General features: G+C 47.2%; 4 protein-coding genes across 4 annotated transcripts; 1 reads left to right on the forward strand and 3 right to left on the reverse strand.

The window, feature by feature from the left end:
* Positions 1–19,085: 19,085 nt before the first annotated feature.
* CI109_103240 (uncharacterized protein) lies at positions 19,086–19,725 on the forward strand (the record flags this gene model as incomplete). Its single annotated transcript, XM_032007211.1, has 4 exons — positions 19,086–19,116; positions 19,183–19,261; positions 19,350–19,469; positions 19,539–19,725. The coding sequence occupies 4 exons, from the start codon at positions 19,086–19,088 to the stop codon at positions 19,723–19,725; spliced, it is 417 nt and encodes a 138-aa protein (XP_031858565.1).
* A 144-nt stretch (positions 19,726–19,869) lies between these two features.
* Positions 19,870–21,350, reverse strand: CI109_103241 (uncharacterized protein; the record flags this gene model as incomplete). The annotated part of the gene is made up of 6 exons (XM_065967263.1): positions 19,870–20,210; positions 20,281–20,409; positions 20,474–20,717; positions 20,788–21,004; positions 21,069–21,112; positions 21,180–21,350. 6 exons carry the CDS (start codon positions 21,348–21,350, stop codon positions 19,870–19,872), a joined length of 1,146 nt encoding a protein of 381 aa, XP_065823335.1.
* Positions 21,351–21,619: 269 nt separating this feature from the next.
* CI109_103242 (uncharacterized protein) lies at positions 21,620–23,705 on the reverse strand (the record flags this gene model as incomplete). The annotated part of the gene is made up of 8 exons (XM_032007209.2): positions 21,620–21,757; positions 21,827–21,909; positions 22,005–22,281; positions 22,402–22,532; positions 22,600–22,724; positions 22,940–23,085; positions 23,236–23,456; positions 23,516–23,705. 8 exons carry the CDS (start codon positions 23,703–23,705, stop codon positions 21,620–21,622), a joined length of 1,311 nt encoding a protein of 436 aa, XP_031858563.2.
* A 265-nt stretch (positions 23,706–23,970) lies between these two features.
* CI109_103243 (uncharacterized protein) lies at positions 23,971–26,451 on the reverse strand (the record flags this gene model as incomplete). The annotated part of the gene is made up of 11 exons (XM_065967264.1): positions 23,971–24,055; positions 24,115–24,144; positions 24,207–24,261; positions 24,325–24,533; positions 24,594–24,823; positions 24,887–24,975; positions 25,026–25,143; positions 25,201–25,257; positions 25,336–25,842; positions 25,942–25,973; positions 26,388–26,451. The coding sequence occupies 11 exons, from the start codon at positions 26,449–26,451 to the stop codon at positions 23,971–23,973; spliced, it is 1,476 nt and encodes a 491-aa protein (XP_065823336.1).
* Positions 26,452–27,052: the final 601 nt, after the last annotated feature.

Consider the following 27,052-nt stretch of genomic DNA (forward strand, 5'->3'; position numbering starts at 1 on the left):
TCGTCGAAGTTCCTTTCGACTCCTAGCATGCACGATAATATCGTCGATGTAGATGATAACTCCTAAACCCAAGAGGTGAGCGAACAACTCGTTCAAGAAATGTTGATACCCTGCCGGAGCATTCCTCAAACCATCTCTGACCACCGTGGATTCAAACATTCCAAACTGAGTTCTGAAGGCAGTAAGTTTCTCGAACCCCTTGGCCATTCGTAGCAGCTGGTATGCGCTAGGGAGGTCGAACTTGCTGAACCACTTGGATTTCGAGAGATCGAGAATGATCTGGCTGATAAGAGGTAAAGGGTAGGCATCTGGTATGGTAGCATTGTTGAGCTTTCTGTAGTCAACAACCATCCTATACTTCCCGTCCTTTTTCGGTACGAAGAACGTGGGGGAGCCGTAAGGGGAATTACTGGGACGAATTCTTCCTGCTGCTCGTTCCCTTTCAAGAGTTTCCCGAAGGGCTTCAACTTGTTCAGGACCAAGCTCATACAACGGTGCAGGTTCGAGAACGGTGCCGGGTTTGAGTTGAATCTTCAAATCGTATTCTCTATGGGGAGCAAGAGTCTCTTTACCCCATCGAGGATGAAAGATATCGAGAAATTCGCGGTACGTTTCGGGGACTAATTCGAGGATTTCGGCGAGTTCCTCATCGGAGAGTTCCATTGATTCGGTAAAGGATGGCAAGGTGCTGACGTCTTCGTCCAATTCGTCGGAATCACCCAACGCGACGGCGTACAGTCGATTCGGAGGGGTATCACTAGGACCAGGGACGTTACTGCCCTTCCATTTGCTCGGTTGACTCACAGGGATGGAGTTGGGAGGACTCGAAACTTCCTTTCCTCCTCTGCTTCGCGAAGCAGCCTTGCTGGAAGATACTTGCGCAACCATTGACGAAGGTGGAACCGGGGACGAGGGCGAGGGCGTGGGCGAGGACGAGGACGAGGACGAGGACGAGGACGAGGACGAGGACGAGGACGACGGCGAGACTGGAACTAGAGCTGGGATTGGTAGTTCTGCCTCCCCTTCTGGTTTCAGAACCTGCACTGTACGACGACCGAAGTCAATCTGTACCCCATTCTCCTGTAGCCAATTGTAGCCAAGGATGACATGAATACCAGAGAGCTTGGTGACGTCGAAGCGCGTGATCCCAGAGAAATGGTCCAGGCGTAGTGTTTCTTCAACGAAGAGTGATGTTGGGCCAGATGAACTGGGTTGACCATCGATAAGCGTGATAGTCCGAGGTTTTTTGTATGAATTCGTCGAAAATTGGTGAAGTTCAACGAAGTCGCTATCGATATAATTGTAAGTGGCTCCGCTATCCAGAAGAACCACCACGTCGTGACTTGGGGATAAGCCTAGTTGACCAGCAACGGCGGCTTGTTCTTTCCTGAGGGGAATTAAGTTACCGTGAGCAACCTTTTCCACTTCCGGAAGGGGCGATGAGGGTATATCTGATTGGTATCCAGAATCCACGACTGTTTTTGATAGGTTTTGAGTTTTAATAGAGTCCGAGCCATCACGAGAGGGAAGAAAAGAGAAGATTTGATACTGAGAAGGATTAGAAATAGATACGGGAGAAACGGGAGCTTCGGAAGTCGAAGAATTAGGGAGGGGAACAGAAGACACAACGCTAGCAGAGTCAATACTGGGTATATACGAGTCCGGGGTCAAGGCAGAGAGATTAGATGACTCAGAACGATGTAACTCTCTGACTCCATCGTTCCTTAAGCTTTTGGGTCCGCTTGCCCATGAGGCGTCGCAGGACGGGGAGGTTGAAACGTAGGACGTGAGGAAACAGTACACTCCTTCGCGAAATGGCCTTGTTGGCCACAACGTTTACAGAGTCCCTCGGCGATTCTACGGTTGAGTTCTTCCGTAGGAAGTTTTCCTCTAGGGGGAGCATTTTCGGATGGTGACGAAGCAGCAACAGGAGCAGGATGTGAAGATGAGCCTTGAGAAGGATTGGACTTAGCGTTGCTACCATCTTTGCCCTTCTCTTTTTCCTTCTTCTTCCTCTCCTCTTGTCGTACACGAAGACGGTTGTCGAGTTTGACGATATAGCTTGATAATTCGTTGATGTCGTCGAAAACCCTTCCTGACCGAGCGATTTCGTCTTGAAGGTCATCCGACAACCCGTCAATGGCCCGTTCTAGGATAGGCTCTGGGTCTTTCCACCCCAATATAGCCACATACTTCCTAACCTGAGCGAAATACTCTGCAGCAGTACCAGTCTGCTTGAGAGTCTTGAATTTTCTCCTGGCCGTAGCCTTACGGTCGGGGTCTCCGAAGTTGTCTTGAAGGAATTGGAGGAACCTCTCTTTGGAAAGAAGCTCTTCGGGAACAGGTCGGACTTCCATGAGTGGCATAACCGCCTCATGTGCAGCCCCCCGGAGAAGATTGTACATGAACATGACCATAACTTCTTCAGAAGGGAATCGAGATGGTTGAAGTTTGAATGTCATTTCGCACTGATCGATGAAAGCGTCGAGCTTATCAGGTTTGTTGCCAAAGAATAGGTCAGGCGTTGCTGACTTAGGTTCTCTAGCCGAAGAGGATGGCGTGGTCGAGAAGCGACCATGGTCTTGACGACTCATCAATGCGGCGATTGTTCGCTGACTATCGGTGAGACTCGTTAATATTTGGACGAGATCGACGGATTCGGCGGGAGGTCGAACGAAGTTGTGTCGAGGGGATATAGGTCGTCGTGCACGACCCTTTCCTTTCGACGATACTCGAGAGGACGGTCGAGTCGAGCTGGGTCGTAGGTGTCGACGGTTCTGAATGGCTCGGCGTGCGTCGGAATCAGACTCGGCATCACCATCGTTACTTGAAGAATCGGGATCGTCCTCTTGCCCAGCGTACAGAGGGTCGGCTGTTACTTGTGGGCGAGAAGGACCAGCAGGATGAAGTGGCGGAGGGAGACGAGGTGAGGGAGGGGGACTAGGGGAATCCATGATAGTGTTGTGTTCGGGAAGGATAGCGTTGAGAGCAGCGGTTTGTGATCTAGTGACCGGAGCTCGAGACATGTGAGAAGGGCGCAAAGGATGGGTGTCGCCGAAGGGCGCAATGAACTAGAATAAGGTCGAGAGGAACGAGGGAGTGTGATAGGTAATAGTGATTTCCCGATACTGTCACGATGATCAACAGAGGCTTCAGTCAATGAAGCCCTATCACACCACGGAGACAAGGTTGAGTGATATTCGCCAAAGGCGTCAACTATAATGACGAGATGGACGAGATACTCAGCGAGAATGACGAGAACGACGAGAATCCGAAGAGAACAACCTCAGGATGAGCGTTGTGGCCTTGGACTGACTGAAGGCTAAGTGATATCGTCAAGAACGATAGCGAAGGTACGGTGTATGACTTTCAATCGGGAAATCACTAAGGAAAAGAGTACAAAAGATGAGAATAGCCATTCTCCTATATATCCATCCATCCATCCGTCCATCTACGTTGAGCGATATTCTACAACTCGGCGAGTTCGTCGAATTAGACCGAATAAGAGATGGGTTCGTTGAATGAAGTTCTACGAGTTCGACGAGAATAGCGAGTAGTGCGGAGAGTGCGTCGGGATCTTGTAGGTCACGTGATGTATGTGGCAGTGACCGTCATGACACTAAGAGATGGGTTCGTTGAATGAAGTTCTACGAGTTCGACGAGAATAGCGAGTAGTGCGGAGAGTGCGTCGGGATCTTGTAGGTCACGTGATGTATGTGGCAGTGACCGTCATGACACAGCCGGCCCAGCAATGCCTGTTTGGCACCCACCACCTGAGGGATTCTGGCAAAACAGTGGTATGCAATATTTTCAGGCTGATGGTGACACTATGTTCAATGTGCAATTTGACCCAAACACACCATGGGGAGTGAATCTGATTTCATTCCCGGAACCATCTGCATCTGTGGCACTGCCAATCCAGCCCACACAAGCTGACATGAGAGCACAATATGGTCTTGACTCCTACAATCAGCAAGGCTTTGTGGGTGGGTATGCCACTGGATATGAAGAAGCTCTGGTGATGGAGCAAGGATGTTACCCCCGAGAAGCTGGTCCATCTGATGCACCTACAACAATGGCCAACAACACCAGCACAATCCTACAAAGGTATGACTCTTCTCAAGGTCTGTGCAATGAACATGTCAAGTCAGCCCTTGCCCAAGTCAATACAGAGGATGTTGTCTGGAAAATGTTTTCCTCAAGCGCAGGCACAGAGGGAGATGCACAGACTGGGACACATACACAAGCAGTCAAAGGGCGACGATTCTCTCCATCACAGCTCTTTGGATTTCATAATCAGTTCTTGCAATCACCTGATTGGCCCCTTGATTATGACACACCAATTTTTGACGGCACTGGAAGTGAAATCAGGCCAAGAAAGGAGGTGCTCATTCCCTGGGTTGCAAAGCATTTTGACATAATTGCCAGAGAAGTCAATTCCAATTTTGGAGTCAAATACCCCAGGACAAATACAGGGGGAGCTTTGCAGCGAGGGCACAGAGTCAGGGCATATGCCAATTCTGCAACCTCATACTTTGTTCAAGAAATGATGACCAAATTGCAGGACAATGGTGTATTTGAGGATCTCACCCTCAGGACCTTGATCAATTCTCTTCCTGACCCTTGTGACAAAGCAACATCAAGCATGGTAGAGAATACCACTTCCGATGAGGGGAGGGAAATATCATTCCTTCTTGCTGGTGTCGAGGGAATACTGTCTGAGATAGCTGATAGAGATTCAAGTAAAACAAATCAGCACGTCATGACAGGCGGGAAGCAATCTGGCTATTTGGTCAAACAGAAGATGCGAGGATACAAGAGCCTGAAACACCCCATGCAGCTTGAGGAGACCAGCAGGAAGGGTTAGAGAAGTAGAAGATCTGCACAAGGTTCTGTGAAGCTCTTTTGTCCTAGGATGTGGAGCAGGATGATTGGTGTTGAAGAAAGCAAATATACAGGCTGTATTTTGTGGTTTGATTTGGAATTGGGATATGCATGATTAAGGACAAGGACATGATACATCTGGGCATGCTCATAATGCGCAGCATTTCCATGGGTCATCAAATCGATGACTCAATGGCTGATACATGGCATCATGGAGGAATGAGATTCCTAAAGGATAAACAGGCATTTACAAAGACTCTGCTGGTACACGTAAACAGCCCGGATTACAATTGACGGATGCTCTTAAGTGCTTTATTGATAAATGAAGGTCAGTTACGCTTTGGTAGGGAAATGATTGGGTTTTAATTTCCAGTGATTCCCTGGAGTTAATTTCAAACCAGTAGACAGCACTTGGACAGATGCTATGTCAAACTTTGGCCTACTCTCTCTGGAGTATTGCTGTAGCGTTGATGGAGGTTCAGCAACAACTTGACTGAATTGAACCCCTCTCCACAGTTTAGTGAATGCTTGGAGTGTAGATAGATAGTAGTATTGCACCTGGATAGAACCATGAGACATGTACTGTAGTGATAAGAGCGTACTATGGAAGAAGACACGGAAGAAGTTCAAGAGAGTCACGGTCATAGTACAAAGGAGACATGGATAGCATACAGATACTGTGGTGTGTGATATCTGTGTGAGGGGCATGTACAGAACGTGTCTGTTCTGTACTCGGTCTGGATACAGATCTGAATCTCTCACGGAGTACGTTTGTACACGGTAAAAGTGCGGGATTTGACCACTGTGGTGTATGGACTCGGTACACGTTTGTGTACAGCGGACGGTCCGTATCAGTGTCCAGTCTGTAGACATGTTCGGCATGAAGGCGTAGTCACTACGGAGGCGTATTTGGTATATGGTCGGCCGGTATACAGATGAGATGTTGACTTCCCAAGAGTAGTGGCAGTCTGGTGGTTGGTGAACGAATGGTGTGTGGCCTGGGATCCACTACACCAGTGTACAGAGGACAAATCACATCAGTGTTTGGTATGGAGGCGTAGTCGGTACAGAGCTGTCTTTGATGTACTGTTGGTTTGTATACAAGCGGGGTGTTGAGTCTCCAAGCGTAGTGGCAGTCTAATAGCTGGTGAAAAGATGGAGTGTGGCAGGGAGTCCACTACGCGCAACCGAATTGTTCAAATCAGATCCTAGGTGTTTCCTTGGCTTCAGAGATCTCCCTCATCCTCCATCATCCCCCTAGACCTAAACACCATAGAAGATGTGGGGGCCATGCTCAAGCAGTCACTCACTAGGGAGTCAACTGTTATGATCTGTCCTCGGTGACCTCGGATAAGTCAAAGACAGATAGAAAGTACAAGTTTACCAAGTGAGTGGCAAAGAGATTTGCCACTGAGTACTTGTGACTTGGTCAAAAGTGGTGATGACAAGCTTGGAAGGATCCGACAAGGATGTATCAGTTGGAGATTGGAGGTGAGGTCAAGGAGTAACTCATGATAATGTGATCCTTGGGAAGAAGGATCAAAACATGTTCTACAAAAGTATGATCTTTTATATCTTATTTCCATCAAGACAGATCATAGCCACCTTACTAAGCAAACATCTCTACAGCGCTTCTCTACAGTGCTTCTCTGCAGTGCTTCTCTACAGTTCTTCTCTACAGCGCTTCTCTACAGAGACAAGAGTGGGATGCTTGATTAAAGTATGCCGTATACTACTATGGGTTATGACCAGTGATAACATCAACACACTTTAGAGCATCACAACTGCTGGGAGAAGTGGCTGAACGATGTTGGGGGGAGATTGGGCAGGAGAAGATCAACTGGTGTTTTTATTCGATGGAGGAAAGGATTAGGCCAGTCCAGGGCTTTGTGCCGGGGAATAGTTTGCTGGGTTTGACCATGCCCAGAACACTGCTCCTGAGAACTTTGAGGTCTGTAGAGTGATGTGAGCATGCTGCAGAGCAGAAATGTTTGATATAGGACTACAACGCACATGAAAGTGCAAAGTGCCATATTCTGATTAAAGACTTTTGGAAAGCTACTGTAGTGATGTCAGCACAGCTTTTGCTCCCACTGTAAACTCTTTGTTCGATACTTCTCTTCAACATTGAGCCATTGCATTCACTTCAGGCGCTGCCCCCATGCTTGCGTAAGGGTTGTCCTTTTTGGCAAACAATGGAGACACTGGGTTTGACAGTTCACGCAGTCACTGTGCCCTCATGCATTCTGAAATGTGATGTGTTCAAACTGAGCCACTGCGTTTCATTTCAATTCCCTGAATCAACCTTGCCTTTCCAGCATCTTGCAATATTGGTGCATCCTTTGTACCCAGTAAGCACTTTCCTTTCAGTTCTTCCTTTTTGAGACAACTTGTCCACATATTGCATAAGGCATTCCTAACCTTAGTGGCAATTGTAGTGTGGGCTGTTCAGCTTCATAAACCCCACTACTGGAACCAACCCCCAAATTGAATCTAGTTGCTGACATACAATTTAGTGTACCCGCTTACTGGCCAATACACTGTGACACCCCAATTTCTACAAGACATCATCAACACTTGGTTTACAATTGCGCTTCATCATGGCATCAGGTATGTACTCGGCTCTGCTTGTGTGAGTGAGGGGTTATTTGGACTGATCAGAATTATCCTGCCTATCAGACTCTAGGTTTCCTGCTCTGGATCCTCGTACAGCCACTACATCATTTCATGTAGATGATCACCATTCAAGTCCAGAGACTGCTACATCAATGCTTCAGCAGGATTACAAATCTGACACTGATGTCTCCACATCTGATGTTGAGCAACATCCAGATGGGATCAGAAAGTAGGCAGACCTTTATTCTCTGTCTGTACCCTGTGCTGAACAAGGTACATACAATGAGAGGGGTGAAGATTCCAGCTTGGCAGCTGGTTCGTTTTTGCTTGTCACTTTGACAAATAAGGCTTCAAACTCTGACACAAACTTGCAAGATGGGCCAGACCCATCACTGTTCCCATGCAATGAGGATGTGAAGTCAGCCCTCAGTCAAGTCAAGACAGAAGATGTCATACAAAAAATGTTTCAAGCACAAGTCAAATCCAAGGATACAAGCTTCACTTCCAAAGACATTCAAACTTCCGAGTCTGCTGAACAATCTGAGAAGACTGCACAGCCGGACACACACAATGGAACCTGCAGAAAGATCCATAAACGATTCCCATTTTCAGTGTTCTTTCGCTTTGCAACACAATTTTCCCAACCACCTAACCACCCTCTTGATTACAACGTGTCCATCTTTACTGGCACCAGGGAGCATAGAAAGCCTGACAAGACAGTTCTTGGTATGTGGGTTGCACACCATTATGACAGGATCACAACAGAAGTAGACTTCAACTTTGCGGTCATGTATGACAGGTCAAAGGCAGCAAAGCAATCACAATGGAGGGACATACAGCGTGGGCGACAACTGCGCCCATACATCAAAGCCGCGACTGCATACTTTGTTGAAGAAATGATGTTGAAACTGCAAGAATATGACCTGTCTGAGAATCTCACTCTTGGCATCTTGATCAACTCACTTCCTGATGATTCCGAAGAAGCCACATCAGGGGGATTGGAGGACACCAGATCCCATGAAAGCAAGGAAGAGTCATACCTTCTGAATGGTGTCAGGAAGGTATTAGAGTGTGTCGCTGAGAGAGATGAAAAGAAGCATTGCCAAAAGTCAGTTGAAACTTGCTCGAGCACAAATAGACAGTGTCATAGCTATCTGGTAAAACAGCGAAAAGGTAAAGCAAAGAGGTTATTGTCAGCCAAGAGAAGAGGGGCAGAATAGAAGAGAAGACTCAGATGGCCTGCACAATGCCCACATATTGGTGAACATTGTTTTGGAATGAGGGGCAGGAGGTTGGAGTGACAGCATGTAGACATACAGTTAGTGTTTTGTGTTTTATCTCAGAGTTCAGATATACATTATTGAGGATAGGGGAAATTTCTCGCGCAATGTCTGTGCACAGTATTTTTCAGGACAATCTCTATGGCTTATGGAAGACCTAATACAGACTCACAACAAGATTGTTCGCAGCTCTGTACTGAGACTGATGCATCCACTCTTATCCAGACTCATCATATGACCACAGACATTGTTGCATATACACCACTGCACAATTTTTTGCACTCTCCTCAAGCAATTGCCTTTGCCCCACATGTTCTACCTCTCAACTGTATAATCTGGGTCTACACTGTGTTTCACCAGTACAGAGGAGGTGTCCAATGAAGAAGAGAGAGGGTTTCAGGTGTTCTATGATTGATGCAAGGATATGTGCCAATGGTGGCAGCAGTGATGACAGTGGATGTGATGTATACATAGGCAGAATTGGGAGTTCCAGCAGATTTTCAAAAATTGTGACCTTTCATAATGTGATGTGATGCTTGGATAGCACAGTTAGCCACTAGCTAAGCAAGGTCACTGTTGGCAAGTAATCTCAGAAAAGACAAGACCCTCTTTTTGACTCTTTCCCCTGTGACCTCCCTCATGATCCCTTGGTAGCTCTTGTGTGACATGGTTGGATCCTTGGTACCATATGGATGCTACTTCCATCCTCTTCCCCCTGACATTCCCTCCATTCCTTTCCACCTTTGCATAGGTCCTGAGACATTGTGGTACAACAAGGTCTGTCGAGGATAGGAGCGGACATCGACGAAGACTCCGCTGAGTCACGTGAATATTTAGGATGAAAGTTGACGGAGGCTCGGCGAAGCTTCGTTGAGGGATAAGATAGCTTCTATGAGAGGAATGAAGGAGGATGTTCTAATACTTATATAGTAGTTTCGACCAACAACCTAGTACACTCTCGACAGTAGTTCCACCGACCTTCGACTTGGCTTCCTCAGACGGGACGCCTTGGGGTCGGCGGAAGTTAGCATTTAATTCACATATCCTTTCCCCTTTCCGTAGTTTATTTAGTTAGTTAGACCGTAGTTAGATAATAGTACACACATAATTCTACAGCACTATGAGACATGTACGAGTACGACACGCTACCCTTCCTCGACTTAGACACAAACGAATCTCGAACGAAGTAATAATGCAAGAGCGGTTGGACGAGAACCGGACGGTTAGCCCCTTCTCCGTCAAATCTCAGTGGTACCGCGCTAGGCCTGCTAAGAGACCTACGGTGGAGTGCTACAACGTCAGTGCATCTTGTGCTGACAGTATAGACACTCTTTTCAACATGTCTCCTTGACAATTCGCCAGTGCCAAGATGTTGAAACATCAGTTGTCACAGCAGAGGCAATATTCACAGCTCTCCACAGGGTTGTGTAATGGTAGTCAATTCTTTGCATTTGGGTAGACATTCCTTTCATGTTAGTCTCCTTGAGGAGGTTTGTTAACATGTTGCAGTAGTGTCTTCCTCTTGTCTATGAAAATCCAGCCTATATAAAGCTTGCTTGTTGGATTCATACCCCAAATCTATTCCACTTTCTTTCATACACAATCACTTTGATCAAGTCAGCATTCACACCCAAATTCCCTTTCATCCATTATCTTGCCCCCATATACCACCTAAACATTGTCAACAATCTGTCAAACAACTGTGTTGCATCATCATGTTAGGTATGTAGTCTGCTATGATTGTCAGTATCCCTCATTGGAATTTGGACTGATGTAACTCTTCTTGCCTAACAGAGCTCAACTTCCCTGATGCAAATGCCTCTCAAAGCTTTGATCCCGACCATGTCTTTCCTAGTAATCTCCCCCATGCCTCTTCATCTGTGATGCCAAACTCTCAATACCCTTCACCTTCTGTTGTGCCATCCGCCCAGGCTCCCACAAACCACCCAGTAATACCTAAGACACCGCCAGTCTGGAATGCACCCCTTGACACCTTTTGCCGCAACAGTGGTGGGCAAGGTTTTCCAGTCTATAGTGACACAATGTATTATGAAGAACTTGAACAAGGTGCATCAATGGGAGGGAGTCAGACTACACCCACCTGGTCAGCTGAGCTTGCTGCACAATCAAGCCAAGCCATACAGCCTGACATAAGCACGCAACACGAACATCAGTACTACCATCACCAAGGCTATGATGCAAGGTATGCCCTTGGAGCACATGCTTTTGGGGAACAACAGTTCTCCTTGGGAGCCAGTGCATGTGCTGCCCAGCCTGCATTGACAATGACCCCTAGAGGAGGTGGGGTCAATCTATCCGAGTTTGCCACACAATCAATCCCACCCTCTCAATCTGACATGCACACACAATATGGTCATCAGCCCTACCATCGACCAGGCTATCATGCAGAGTATGCCCCTGGAGGAAGGCACACCATGGGGAAAGAACAGTTTTCTTCCAAAACTGGTGCATCTGCTGCACAGCCAGCAGTGGCGCTAAATCCTACAGGGAGTATGACCTCAGTGGCCCGGCCAATCGATTTTGCTACACAACCCTACCAGGGCACTGGAGCTGACATGAGCGGACAGTATGCTTTTGACTCCTCCAATCAACATGGCTATTATGCAGGGGATCCACTTGGAGAAAGGCACACCATGTGTGGAGAACAGTCTCCCGCAGAGACGGGTGTATTTTCTGCACAACCACCATTGGCATTGAACTCCATCACAAGCTTACAAAGGCCTCGCTTCTCCAAGTTCCCATGCAATGAAGATGTGCAAGCAGTCCTCCAACATATCAACGCAAAAAAAATGGCCCACAATGTGTATGAAGCGAAGAAGCCTAATGCCAATCTTGAAGAGGGCGACACCTCGATATGTCTCCCCCAGACAGAGCTGTTTGGTGAGGGCTTTTGTTTCAAAAAGAGAGTCCTCAGCCCACCTCCAAACTTCAATGCATCAGTCTTTGAAGCAACTGGGGACGGATATGGGTTGAACCAGTATGAGCTTCAGAATTGGCTTGAGAGTGAAATGCCAACTGTCTTGAAATACATGGACACCAGATTTGCCCTCTTAGCCCCATGGAATGATGAAAATACCTACCGAAGACTGCGACGAGACAGAAAGCTGAAGCCTTATGCAAGGTTTGGGGCCGCACACTTCACCGAAGGAATGATGGAACAGCTGTTGGGTCATTCTAGGGTCCCAAAAGACCTCAAAATGGGAACACTGATCAATTCAATGCTTGCATATTCAAATGATAAAGGATCAGGCTCAACACAAGAAAATACATGGCTTGTTGAGAAGATCTGTGATTATCTTTCTGTTGTGACAGAGAAAGAGCTGAAGGAGAGAGACAAACTGACAAGGCTGGTGGAGAAGGCCCCAAAATGCCATCGTTCTAAACCCAAATATGAAAAGCAAGGTTCAATTGGGAAAGGGAAGGACAAAGTATCAAAGAGACAGTAGGGTGCTCAAGGTAGTATGGAGTGAGGTGACATGTGATCTGGCTGCTGAACCTTTTTGGTATTTGGGGTGGAGATCAACGAAGGCAGATTTCCTTTTTGATTTAACTTAGGGTTTGTAAGTGCAAATATTGATGTGATTATGCCTAGGGGTCCATTCTGGGAAACTTGTTCATGCATGATATCAGTCAGGTAAGCATATAGCTCTGGACAGAACAGATGTCAGTCTCTCTGATTGGGTGATCGAAGATCACAGACTTCTAAGGCCATGAGGATCAATCTATCAACAGCTAAAGTCAATATAACCTCAAGACTGATCAGATGGCTGTGTCAATTGTGGCTATGGAGGCTAAATGTCTAACTACCATCAAGACTAAAGCGGAGAACTGCTTGGGATTTACTACTAAGCTATGTTTGCTCCCATTCCCATATCCCTGCACATTTCTGGCCCCATGCTTGGTATGTTTATGTTCCCACTGGTCGATTGCTAAGGCCATCTTCTGCATCCATGGTATTTGTAAATGACCTGAGTTTGATTTTATATCACTGTGATAATTCTAAGTTTGTTTTGCAATGTTCTAGTCATCCTAAAATCAGGCGTATGATTTGAAGTCTATGACTGACAACAAATCTGATGGTGTGTTCCACAATTGCTGGGCTGACAGTACCCTATGTAGCACTTATAAGATATCAGTGGATGCTTAGTGTCCCTTTCATCCTTTCCACCTTTGCAAACCTCCCAAGTTGCCATTACATTGCTTTGTTTAGACTTCTTTCAAAATGCCCCTTGACACTTGGTGTCTGGATAAATTATGTAACATCAGTTGTAACAGCTTAGACACTCTTTTCATCTCTTCCCCTTGAATTCATTGTCGTTGCCTTCTCACGGCTCCTGTAAGTGTAATAGCAGTAAATCTTTTGGATATACATGGTCAAACACTCCTTTCAACTGTTTCTCCTCATTGGTACTAGTTCCTTCTTGCTGGGTCAATCCCCCAATTCTCCTTGCACTTTCTTTGCACTTCAACATCATGTCATCAATGTCACAATGACCATCAGAGGTGTCAGTCAATGAGGCCCTATCACACCACAGAGACAAGATTGAGTGATATTTGCCAACCGGGTCAACTATTATGAGGAGATGGACAAAATACTCAGCGTGATTGATGAAAACAGCGAGAATCCAAAGAGAACAACCTCAGGATAAGTGTGGTGGCCTTGGACTGACTGAAGGCTAAGCTGTACCATCAAGAGTGATAGCAAAGGTATGATGTATGCCTCTCAATCTGGAAATCACTAAAGAAAGGAGTATCAAGTCGAGAATGACCATTCTCCTATATATCCATCCATCCATCTGTCCATCTACGTTGAGCAATATTCTATCACTTTGGCAAGACTGTCAAATTAGACCGAGGGATAGATGGGTGTATAGAATGGAGTTTTACAAGTATGACGAGAATAGCAAGTAGAGCGACGAGTGCGTCGGGATCTGATAGGTCATGTGATGGATGTGGCAGTGACCATCATGACACACACGGACACACTGTACTCACTTATAAGTCCTGGCAACCGGTGAGGTCAACCAGAATCACAAGCCAAATGTGTGTTGCTCAAAGCTAGCAAACTATTGCCTTCAATCTGTCTATAGTCAATGCAAAGTCAATTCAGACAGATCCTAACAGAAATCTGGGTACCTCAATACTGTGTCCTACCCCCCTTCTCCTTGACATCGACAATCTTTGGTCCCACATTTGCCTAGAATTGGAACTGAAGATGAATGAAGATGACTTTTACTGTTTGGTCAACATATTGTTATGAAATGGCACTACACCTACATCCTTGGGTACATATAGCCCAGATTGGGAGTTGCAAGCAGAGTCCTACTTATTGTAACCTTTTCTAGTGCAATGTCATGCTTGGATAGCGTAATTGGCCACTGGATAGGCAGTGCATTATCACACATGCCTTCAGATTGTGGTTGTACTCTTGGCCCTTACTGACAGAGCCTCCTGTCATCTCTTTCCCCTGACATTTCTCCATCGACCCTTATCTAGGTTGTGTATAGCATTGGTAGAAGCATGGTACCTCATGGATGCACTATCCACCCCTTCTCCTTGACTTTCACTTGTGCACAGCTCTTGCAATATCAGTGGATCTTTTGTTTACAGGGCAGATGTTCTTTTCAACATGCCTTATTTCTTGCCACTGCCCCTTTTTTGTAACTCAGTGGTGCCCTGGAACAATGGTGACACTCTTGCCATATAATCTCCCTTGAAACACCATATTTGTCTTCTCAAAAGCTCCACTTATGGCTGTACTTCCCTTTCAACATGATTGGACACTCTTTTCAACTCGTTCCCCTCAAGGAACTTGTATGAATCTCAGACATTGCCAGTGGAATTTTCAGCTTATTTAAAGCTGTCCTGGTATGATGCTTATGCAATTTGTTCTCGCATACATTCACATTCCAGACTTTTACTCCCCTCACTAAACAGCTCCAATCTCTTCCACCTTCACTACCTTGTTCAAATTCTACTGTCATCCTTCCCATCTGCCCCATTCCACTTCACCATGAACACAAGTAAGTGCTGTTCAACATCAGTTTAGTGGAGCTGCAGGCTAACTAGAGAATCACTGCTCGGCAGATTACACCTCTTACAATGAATTGTATGATCAAATTCACAACCCCAGTATGTCAATCTTGCTGAGCTTATGCTACAGCCGAGTTCTTCTGGGATGTCTGCCTCCCAAGACAACACATTCCTGGAAGGTTCTGTAGCCAATTTGGAGTTCAACAATGTGACAGAAACTATGCTTTCCATTGACTTTCAAGACTTTGCTAAGCACTTGTTGCTTCCAAACACAACAGGGACTGCAACACAATCAGAATCAATTATCCCTATACCTGCTGATTGTGTGAAGCGGGCCCCACAAACCCAGCAACCTGACCATGATGACAGAGTGTTCTCAACACCTTATTCACGGAGACAAGCCCTTGCATTCTGGTACAGGGAACATCGGGATGATGTTTATGAGTTGGAATATGAATTTGCCATCCAAAGTGTGAATGGACATACCAAGCAGCCAACTTTCCGCAGAGATCGGGATGTTAGGCAACACATCAATTCAGCAATGCAGCACGTCATGAATGAAACATTCTCACATCTAGAAGCTGACAATGACTTGGCCCAATCTCTCACTTATGGTGAATTGGTCACATCAACACCCAGAAATTACCTCAAGGAGAGGACAGAGATTATCCTTTCTTGTGCTAGTGCCCTGAAAAACAGCTTAGTGAGATATGCAGCACCATCTGGAACAAGGAGGCATACAAAGCGGAAGCATTGAGCCATTGTCTGTTGTCATGGAGGGGTACTGGTAGGGGTATAGGATGAGGAGAACATATCTACACAATCTAGCATGCCAATCAAAACCAACAATTACTATGGAGTTTGACAGTTCTGAAGGAGGAGGAGGAACATGTCAGGTTAAAGTGAAGGGTAAAAGACCTGAAGGGCAAGCGATCAAGTGGGAAGAGTGTTTTATTTTTAGAAAAAAAGTGCGTCAGGATTTAGCAAATCGTAGCAAGGTATGGTAGTAATGCATTATCTAGTCACAAGCCAACTATGTTATTCACGCTCCACATATAATTGAAACATCTTGATATTAGGGATTTTGCCGGAATTCCCAATTCAGGCTACCTATAACAGAGAATGCTGGTCTTGGAAGTCATCAGTTTTGACACCAGGCTCTATAAATGCAATGATCCTTTGACCATGGTGGTCACTCTTTTCGACTTGTTCTCCTCATAGGACTGGTATATGTGTTGCACTAGTATCAATTTAAACTCATTCAAGCTCGTCTGTGGTTCAATTCGACTTGACATTCTTTCACACTCAATCATTTTCACTTCTCACAGTAATAGACCCCAATCTATTCAACAATCGTTGTCACCCTTCACAATACTATACTACCCTTTTTTGCAGCTTGAAAATCCACCTCACCATGAACACAGGTATGTATTTTCCAACATCAGTTTAGAGGTGTTGCGTGCTGACTGGAGGTCTCTGTGTGACAGTCTGCACCTATGATGATGAGATGTATGGTCAAGACTCACAACCCCAGTATATCAATCCTGCTGAGCTTATGCTGCGGCCGAGTTCTTCTGGGATGTCTGCTTCCCATGACGACACATCCCTTGGAGTTCCCACGACCGATCCTTGCATTGTCAACCAATCAGGGAACAATCTCACACTGCCTGAGTGGAACACTACACATCCATCACTTCTTGTCATGAATGACAACTACCAAGACCAACATCCTCGGGTATATATAGCCAGAATCGGGAGGTTCAGCAGAATCCCGATTATCGTGACCTTTTATAGTGCGATGCAATGCTCGGATAGCGTAGGTGGCCACTGGCTAGGCAATGCGTTATTACACTTCTCCACAAGCCACATCCGGATCCTTCATACCAAGAACCTGGGAACGTAACAGATTCTGATTATGGGAAGAGGCCGCTGACTGACATGTCCAGTTGTCTTGGTGAGTTGAAGAATCATGTTTTTTCTTCTTGTGATTTTGAGTCTGAGCTGAAGGAGGCAATTTCACCTGTTTTTGTCTTGACAAAGAGGTCCTCCTACCTCCAGAGGTCACCAGCGATGTGCTGTCCAACAAAGTGACTACCATTCTGAACTCCCTCGATTTTGAAGAGTATGCTGAGAACCTGTTATGTTCAAACACCACTGGCGTTGCATGTCGATCAAGCCCAATCATCCCTGTACCTCTTGATTATGTACCCCAGATCAAAAAGGAATACCAACCTGACTATGGTAGTAGAGTGTTTGGCACACCTCATTCACGTGATGTAGCCCTTGGATTCTGGGTCAGAAAATATCGTGACGAGGTTTCCAAGTTGGAATCTGAATCTGATATTCGCAGTATCAATGAATGGACCAAAAAGGTCGATCACCAACAAAATGAGGATGTCATGCACCATATTAACTCGGCAATGGAGCATGTTGCATTGTTCATGTTCTCAAGTCTAGCAGCTGACCATGAGTTGGCCCAATCCCTCACTTATGGTGATTTGGTCCAATCAACACCCAAGGATTACCTCAAGGAGCGCACAAGGATTATTCTTTCATACGCTAGCAAGCGGGACACCGACTTAGAGGATTATGCACTCTTACAAGCTTTACAAGCATTTTCACCTGAGTTGTCAAGTGTTCAACACAATTCACCCGTAGATCTACAATTCAGGCAAGCCGGATCACACCACTCAGGGGTGCATTATGTGATGCCTGATGGGGACTATACTCCATTGCCCAATACTTTGGTGGAGACTAGTGGTACACACAACCGGCAAGACCTACATGAAGTCGAGTTCAATCCCAGAGTGAGCAATATCATGGACTCCATTGATTTCAAGGATTTTGCTCAGCACCTGTCATCATTGCCTTTGACTACCATGGGTTCTTCCTTACAGAAGAACACAATTATCCCAATACCTGACCTGCTCCCAAGTCAAGATGATAAAGTAATGCGTCTGCCTTGCACACGCGATCAGCAGCCTGATCATGACTCAAGGGTGTTCTCCACTTCCTTGTCACCACCAAAAGCAGCTATGTTCTGGATCAAGGAATATGGTGATGATGTGCGGCATTCCTTGTCCTCTGAATTTGGCCTCCGCACCCGCACCCGCACCTGCACCCGGGTGCGCTCCAATGCAAGATCCAAGGCTAAGCCATCGTTGCGACGAGACAGACACCTTGAGACCCACATCAATGCAGCCATGCAGCAAGTAGCAAGTAAGATGCTGGTCAGTCTACAAGCTGACAATGACTTGGCTCGGTCCCTCACATATGGGACTTTGGTTGGATCAACACCCACTGATTACCTAAAGAACAACACGAGGGAGATACTTTCACATTTTAGTACATTTGAGAACAGCTTGGAGCAAATTCCGAAAAGAGGAAAGTTCGTGAAAAAGAGAGGTTGAGCTTCCACATGTTCGACCTATCGAGGGAAACCCGGTGTGGAGTTTCTGTTGGCGATTTGTACTTGTGTCAGTGTTGAGGCTAGTAGTGTTATATACCCACTGCTACTCTTCAGTAGCTACTTTTGGGTGGTACGGCATGAACCAGGAGGGAGAATCTTGCAGGTGTGCTGCAGATCAAGCAACGAGCGCTGGAGGTAGCAGTTGGCGAAGGTGGTCTGTTGATTGATTTCGATAAGTCTTGGGTAGATGATTGAATGGTATGGACTCTCAGTTAGTGTTAGTGTTAGCGTCTCCCAGGGCAATATCAGACACAGAGCGTACTCCTACCGATGTCCCTTTCGTCCACAGAACAATGCCACCAGAGCGTACAAAACGCTCTCCGGAATCCTCTGTATGGATAGGGGTCCGGGACCAGTGTCTCCTTGTTTCAGATATCAGCTTTTCGCCCGAGTCAGAGGCTCGAGCGCTCTCATCTCGACGTCATGTCCATCACCCTTTTCACTTTCATCATCCCAAGGATCCCCCTTCGCGGTCATGTAACGAGCTCGTGTTCGGTCCTTTGTTCTACGTCACACTCATCAATATCTACGTCACGAGCATCAACAGCGCACAAGTGAGGGTGTCACCTCCCCCTTCCACGCTGGCAGAGCTGGTCATCCTTTGTTCTACGTCATGTTATACGTCACTGACATCAGATACAGAGACTCACCTCGTCGCTGTCCGTGAGGTATATAAGAGGTCTAAATGGGTTGTCACAATCTCATCTCTTCCTCAATCAATACGACCTGAATATCTATCTTACTCGAGACCAACACCAACGAACCACACAGAGACATACAAGATGACTTTCGGACAATCCAAGGAAGAAGCTGGTGAGTCGCCCTTGTCACAGTATCAAGGCCTCGACTCGCAAGACTGATCACCCACTTCGACTATAGCTCAGCAGAAGATCACTCCCGACTTCCTCAAGTCTGATGCTGACAAGGCGAAGGAGAACGTTGAAGGTGGTGTGAGGGAGTGAGTACAGATCATCCTTCTTCCTCACTCTTGAGCGTTGTGATTCAAAGATCATTCTGACAGCTGACCTCGGTTGTGTCTGCCACAGCATCACTGGCAATGCCCAGCCCCACGATACCTTCCGTCAAGGTTCTGGCTCGGTCACCAACGCCCTGAAACCCAGCGGTCAGCAGTCCTTCACCGAGAAAGCTCAACAGGAGACCGACAAGTGAGTCTACCATCACCATCACATTTGTTCTCCCGAGCCTTTGAGTTGATTCGCTGATTCTGGCAATAGAATCGGGTCTCACGTCCAACCTAACGAGTCGAAGACGCTCCCTCAGCAAGCCAGGGACTTCTCCACTCCCGGAAACGATTCTGCCGGAGCTGGTGGGATCGTTCACCAAGCTGGCGAGTCGATCTCGAACGCCGCCCACGGTGTGAAGAACGCTCTTGTCGGTGGCGAGCACGGCAAGACTTCGTAGATCAGCGCCATGCGGTCAGAGAGGCAAAGTGATCCCAGGATCTTTGTACTGAATCAATAGCCTTTATCCGAGTTAGTATCTGTAGCATATGCGAAATGTAGCTGTCTGAAGTGACATATCCACATGTGACATCGTGCGACGACCTCACCCCGCCATACCCGCTGCAACAGCCTCGTCCCATGCCTCTTTGAACTCTGCCATATTCCTCCCTTCTCCCATCTCTATCATCTCCAAGGGCATCATGTTCGCCTGATACGCCGGCGCATTCCGATTAGCATCGGGATGCGCTCTCGACTCGATGATTTTGAATATAGGTAAGCGAGGTCTAGTCACTTCAGAGTCGGACGGTGGCTCGAAAGCTGTCTCCGTGATATCGAGGAGTTCGTCATACGTGAACAGGAGAGGGTCGGTGGAAGGTCGGTAAGGTTGGAAATCGATGATTTTGGCCGAAGTCATCTTAGGAGATAGGTACAGGTCGAATATGTCTAGCCGCACATGAGTGTTAGCCAAAATGACGACACTTGAGCAGGCATTGGCTTTCGCGATATTACTCACAGTCAGGACCTCCTTCGTAGTTCTCTCGGATCTCATCCTCCCACAATTCTCTTACCGTATCACATATCTGCGTTCTCGTCTCTTCCGATTGCAAATGATCGTAAAAGTTCAGATCGCGTTGAGTCACACCTGCGCCCGCGCCCGGCCTAATCAGCGCCTTGCTCTGCACTCAAACCTAGACAGGTCAACTCACCGATGAGCGCATTATTCCGCACAAAACACCTAACTTCCCTCGCTGGGTTTATATCCTCGTATTTCTTCAACACCAATTCGATTTTTGGTCTCCCTCCCGCGCTTCCTTCTTCTTCACCATAAGCTCTTTCAGTATCAAGATCGTGGGATATGAAATCGCTCGATTTGAGGAGAAGATAGACGTCAGATGGGGATTGACAATGTAATGGTCCTGAAGAAGTTTGAGGGAGAATGAAAGCTGCGTCCTACACAGACAGAAGCAGATCAGCTTGAGACTTCGATTTCCTCCCTGATGAGGTGCGTCCGCGAGGTTACCTTTGGACTTGTCCAATTGAGTTTGGGGAATACAGCTCCGCCATATTTGTGCAGAGCATCTCGAATCGCAGCGTTCAAATTTGGTAATCGATATACTGGAGCTTCGGACGAGCTTGAGCTTGAGCTAGCATTGGATGCTGTAGAGCTTGCGCGAGGTCTGGACGATGATGCAGCTGATTCTTCGATGGGTGATATTGATGCAGGCGGTGGATTTGCACTGCTGGTACGTCTCTAGATCAGCTGGGTGCTACAAAATGCCGCAAAGGGTACTATAGACTCACCCTTCACTCCCTTCAGGCAGAAAGATGGAGTCTGACTCTAACCACTGGGTCGTCAAGCTTACACATCAGCTCATATACAGTTTATGTGGACATGCGTTATGAAAGACTCACGTGTATGAACGCTTCTTCTTCACCTGACGAAGACAAGTCGATGACCATAGCTGGAAAGGTCAGATCTTCAAAGGTATAATGCCATGCTGAAGTCCTGGCGGCGTCTATTTGAGCTCGTGTCAGAGTCGGAAAGAGGTCGAAAGATGCAGCTTGAGGTGTAGGTATGGGCATAATGAAGGTGAACAATGGTTTGAGCTGGTATGTATGAAGTCGTAACGATGAAGAGTAAAGGTGAAAGAATGTGTTGTTGCGAGGTGAACTAGAAATGTTGCGTCCAGGCACCATAACCGTTGATTTGGGTGGCAAAACCGTCTCTTGAGTATTGGTCTCTCATCAAACATTACAAGTCCTAAGAGATACATATATCACGCCTATACTGACTCGTACATCTACAGCACAGTGGCCCGCATATTAAATTACTGCTCAACTATCACCATACTTTAGTACGCGACCAAACCGACAAGCTGCTTAGCTCTTTCGGACAAGACTGCCGGCTCCTTGGGCAATTGCTTCTCATCCGGCGTCTCTGGACCAGCCTGGTTAGTTCCTGTAAGTCGGAACTCGAGAGGGTCGTGGGACTGCAAATTGGGCATCAGGGTGAGTTCAGGCATGTTTGACCGTCATACGAATTGCGAATTCGCACTCACGGTACCAGAGTAGTCGGCGAGAGCCTGCTTCCTTTCCTCGAGTTTCTCAGGCCTGATGTTCTTAGCAGGCTTGTAACAGACGTCTACGGAGAACGTGCACCGATGTCAGTACGACTCATCACTCCTAGAAACGCTAGTACTGGAAGACAGTTGCGGTGATAGTCGCGTCGACACTCACAGGTAGCGACTCGGGGCCTTTGACCTCGTGCAGCAGCACCATAATGCACTGTCCTACTGTCCCAAAGGATGACATCACCAGGACCCGCCTCGACCTTCTTCCACTTGCACCCCTTTGCTTCATACCACTTAAGATCCTCGTCGCTGAACGAATGACCGTCTCGCCAGGACCAACCTTCGGCAGGTCGTTGGTCGGCATGAGCTTCGAAGAATTCGTTGTAGAGCGGGGTAGAGTTTTCGAGGACCATGAGACCTCCATCGTCAGGACCGTTGGGCGCCTACACATCGATGAGAGATAGGTGTCAGCATGACAAACAGAAGTGGACTAGAAATCTTGCGATGCGATTGGAGGAGCGGGAACGCTGTAGCTGAGGAGGATAACCACTGGTCCCACTCACCAAGTTCACGATACCCTGGATGCAATGCTTGAATGTCCTGTTAGGACTCTGGTCGACATGTGGCCAAGGTGCGGCTCGGTCCTTGAAGTGCTTGTCAAGGTCGAGGAAGGGCAAAGAGACGTTGACACCGTCTGTTGAGGGCGAGTACCGAGTCAGCGTCTCTTTTCGTCTACTGTTCAGGGCAGGGGAGAAACTCACCATACGATACCAAGAGCTCGTCGGTTCCCCAAACTTTCGAAAAGACATCAATGAGAGCGGGCTCGGATCTGATATCCCAAACCCATTGTTCGTGCGCAACGCCATGTCGGTTGAAGAGACCTCCCCTGGCGAAGTGGAAGAACAACGGTTAGCATCTACCCCCTCCCTGATTGAAAGAACCGTATGTCCCCGTAGTCGTTGTCACTCTTCTCTCCACTTTCCTATCCCACCCCACTCAACTCCTTCACACTTCTATCCACCCACTTGGACTTCTACACCTCTCCAGTTACGTCCGGCAGCGGCAGCGACACACCACAACCACGCTTTTGCTTTTACTCACTTTGAGAAAGTCGGCAAGTTCTCAACCTTCCAGGTCTCCTTATCATCCTTCTTGAATCCCTTGCCGAAGCTCTCCAACCATTTATAAGCACGATCTTCGTACTCTTTAGCCTTTTCAGCTGCGATCACACCGGGAATGACGGTGTACTACGTAGCGAATACCGCCCACAAAGTATGTGTCAGCGAATGTACCAGTAAGACTGTAATACGAGACATGACATGCGCGTATCGTATCGAGCGAAAGGCGGAGGAGGGTTCCGGTGAAGGGTATGGAGAGTGGATGGACATGACACTCACACCTTTCTCATCAATGTCTTTCAAGAACTGCTCGCCTCCTCTCAGTTTGAGAATACCAGCGGCTTGTCCACCATTGGTAGTCGAGGTGGTCGTAGAAGTGGCTGTAGATCCTGTACTCATCGTGTAGTGTTCTGACTCTTTGTTGTTGGACAGAAGGAGACAGCGAGTAGGATACCGGTTTAAAGGTAATGTGACAGAATGATGTTCTGTCTGTGGAAGTTCTGTTCGGTCCGATAGGGATCAGAAATAGAATTATGATTATGATTATGATACCCCACACTTTTACTTCCTCTTCGACCAGCGGCGGCAGCGGGACTCAACACTACAAAATGAACCGAAGCATAGGGATGTCCCCCTCCATCCCCTTTCTCCGAGGTAACTCCATCACACCATGCACCACGAGCAGCGCTGGTATTTGGCCGTCTAATGGGCCGAGCCACACTTTCTATTTTATTTATCCGATCGCTCATGTCCGACAAAGTGGAGGGAGTGGGGTGGGGAGGATTTTTCCGGCACAACAGTGCCGCTTCATTTGGCGCCGGATGCCGGATCGTCTCGTTTTCTGACTGGACTCTAAAGATGAAATTGTCCATGAATTCATACATGCACGAGACGTGCTCTGCACCCTCTCTTCAGACCGTATAAATTACAGAATACTATAGTCTGTGACCATCAATCATGTTCATTGTCCCCTCCATCTATGGTGTGCTCGTACACTGCCTGTTTCCAAACACCCTACGAGCACACTGGGATCTTGACGTCCTTGAGTTTCCTGTTCGAATCAAACAAACCCCAATATGGCTCGACACCGCCGAATTGCCTAGCGCACATCAAACTATCAGCTTTTGCCAAGTTAAGGGCCAACGAGACACTACTCACTGTTTCCATGGCTCATCAAATGCCTCGAAGCTGTATCATTATCACACTGATCAGCTTGCTTGACTACCAAACACTGATCAGGGTCGACTTACTAGAAGTATTGCGTTCCATTCGTGTTTGCTTGACACACGAAAGTGTCCAAGAAAGCTGATCGATGGCAGTTATCAGAATTGACCTACATCCCACGCAGTGCTTTACACGCCGACTCACTTTGCAGGTTAGCAACACTGGCATCACCTTGCGGACTGCCCGCTCCGGAATTCGCCTCAGACGCATTCATAGACTGTGTAGGCCAACCAGTCTCGGCAATGTAACATGCAGGATTGTTCGGTGCTGTCGCGGCCACGTCGACGTCAAATTCTTGGAAGAACTCTTCGGTCCATGTCGCTGCATCGTCAATCCCGACCGAGCCGAACCACCTGTCATGGGTTAAAGTACCAGGTCAGCTTTTGTGGCTCTGCGAAATCACTGAAACTCACGGATGAACATTCGCCATGAAGTAGTCTACACCACTGGCCAACCTCTTGCTCAAGATACTTCCAGCATCTGACGTGCCGATCGGGAGCGTCTTGCTTAACCCTAAGCCTTGGATAGTCGTGTTGACTTCCGTAATCTTGTCCGTGATCTCTTGGACTGCTGAGATGTAAGCTGACGAAGTGAGACTATCCGTTCCAGCGGTGTTGAGGATGTATTCGTTTCCCACCGTGATCTAGGGACAAAGACCTAGATTAGCATTCGCCCATAAACGTCAGACAGGGCGAGCAGAACTCACGCCAGAGACATGATCGGTCCCGTAGGTCTTGAGAGCGTCCGTAACAGCGTCAAGCTGGCTAGTATATGCGGTCTGGTTCGAGTCGACATCTTTTTCCACTTGTTAGCATATTGGACCTATGAACATTGTTGACACTCACAGATACCAAGCCAGACTGTCATGTCAACCTTTGTATCTTGGATAGCTTGCAAGACCAGCGCTGTCTGATTACAGTTGGCGCCATACAGTCGTAACCGAGTAGTCAACTGCGACAATAGCTAGTATCATATTGTCAGCTTCCTGATCACGCTATGAAGATGGATGATTCGGCTCACCTGGATATCTCTAGTAACGTTGGCTTGCGAAGCTCCGCACCAAGGCACTTGTGCGAGCTGCTCTCAAACAGGCATCAGCTCCTCCTGATACCTTATACTCGCCTGAACCAATGCTGATGGCTTCTCCACACTCACAGCTGGCGTGTAAGCGAAACCCCAAAAGCTTTGATGTAAATTGCTATCCTTATCGAAATGACTAGGATCATCCGCATCTTGCAACACTGTCCCATTGCTCGATGATCCCGAATTCGACGCATTGCTGTTACTATTACTATTGGAGTTGTTCTTCTTGACTTGACTGACGGCAACTCCGACGATGATACCTATCAACGCCAAAACACCCAAGATCGCTCCTCCCCATATTAAAGCTTTCCGTCGACTGGTCGATCGAGGAGGACGAGTCTCGGGGAAAGGGGCTGGATCAGACATGGGATAATATGATTCGGAAGGGACGTTCTGATGTGCTGCCGCGTTGTAGTAGTATCCTGACTCAGGGCGGGAAGAAGAAGGTCGTTCGGACATGAGGGGCATTGCGGCTGGCGTGGTCGATGTTGAGATGGGAGGCGAGGGCAGTGGTTTGGAAGAGGCAGAAGAAGAAGCAGTATCTTGAAATGGGGAAGAGTACGATGATAGTCGCTGAGGCTGAAGAGAAATGTAATGTCAGCTATATCAGCGGACGAAGTAGAGGTCGTACAGTCTTATGACGGCGGAGTGGATGCAATCAATGATAGAGTCACCTACAGTAGGATATCTCGAGTCGTAATCATCCAAGCCTGATTGAGTAAGCCAAGCGTAGATACGTTATCGAATACCGATCGATGCCAAGCGTCAGTCGAAAGTAATTGGCGAAACAAAAGGTCGATAGACAACGGTGAGTCAGGGAGGAGGGAAAGAGGGTATATATCAGCAAAGTCCAGCTATGCACGACCACGAGCGAGAAGAAAGGATAGTAATGATCGGCGGCAGACGAGAAAGGTGTGGGCTTTATGTTATGTTGTATGATTGATCCATTGCTTTCAACGCCAGTAAAAGATGGTTCCACATCTAGCCTGGTCGACATCAAAACCCCCAAGTCACTTGGCGGTAGCGTATATTCTCTCTTCCTCCAGCTCACTTCCAAACAAAGCATGACGGTGCTTGTTCTACTTCCTTCCTCTACTTCATGAATTGATAGTGAACAAACTCACCAAAACCTGATCTCCTCTGCTCTTGTCCGAATCCTGGAACTGGCGTATATCTCTGACCCGACATCGTGACTGGCTTCTCAATAGTTTTTTTTTTGAACTGAAGGTTAGGTGTTTTGGCACAGTCGACGAAGAAAGCGAGGAAAGTTGTGATTGAGTGGGGTGGCAAACGATTGAAATGAATCGATTATTTCGTCGAAATGAAGATTGTGAGGGTCAATTGAACAGCAATAGTTTGCTGAGATGCAAGGACGAGGCTATGCGATACAATGCTTGGAATGCTCCCCTTCTCTCGTGATTTGTTATGCCAAGGTGGTCATGTACTGGACAAGGTTTGGTGAAAAGCAAGGGGGCGATGCGGTGTTTATGGTATATTATTCAATAACCGTGCGGTGTACTGTATGCGTGTCCTCGTGATCGTCGTCTGTAACTATGCAAGTGGGTGTAATTGTGCCAGCTACATATGTATCGCCCTCGTGTATAGATAGTTAGCTGACAACTATCATGTGTGTGTGCATGTGCATGTGCACACTTGTCTCAAACTTAGCCAAGAATAACTTGATGTTCTCGGTGCACAGCCCGCACAAGACACAATGATATGAACCGCCTTACGGGTAAAGTTCTCCCCTGGATATGTCAAAAACAGTCGCGGGTGGCGGGAGACGGTT

This window comes from Kwoniella shandongensis, chromosome 5 (assembly GCF_008629635.2).
Source record: "Kwoniella shandongensis chromosome 5, complete sequence".
Classification (NCBI taxonomy): domain Eukaryota; kingdom Fungi; phylum Basidiomycota; class Tremellomycetes; order Tremellales; family Cryptococcaceae; genus Kwoniella; species Kwoniella shandongensis.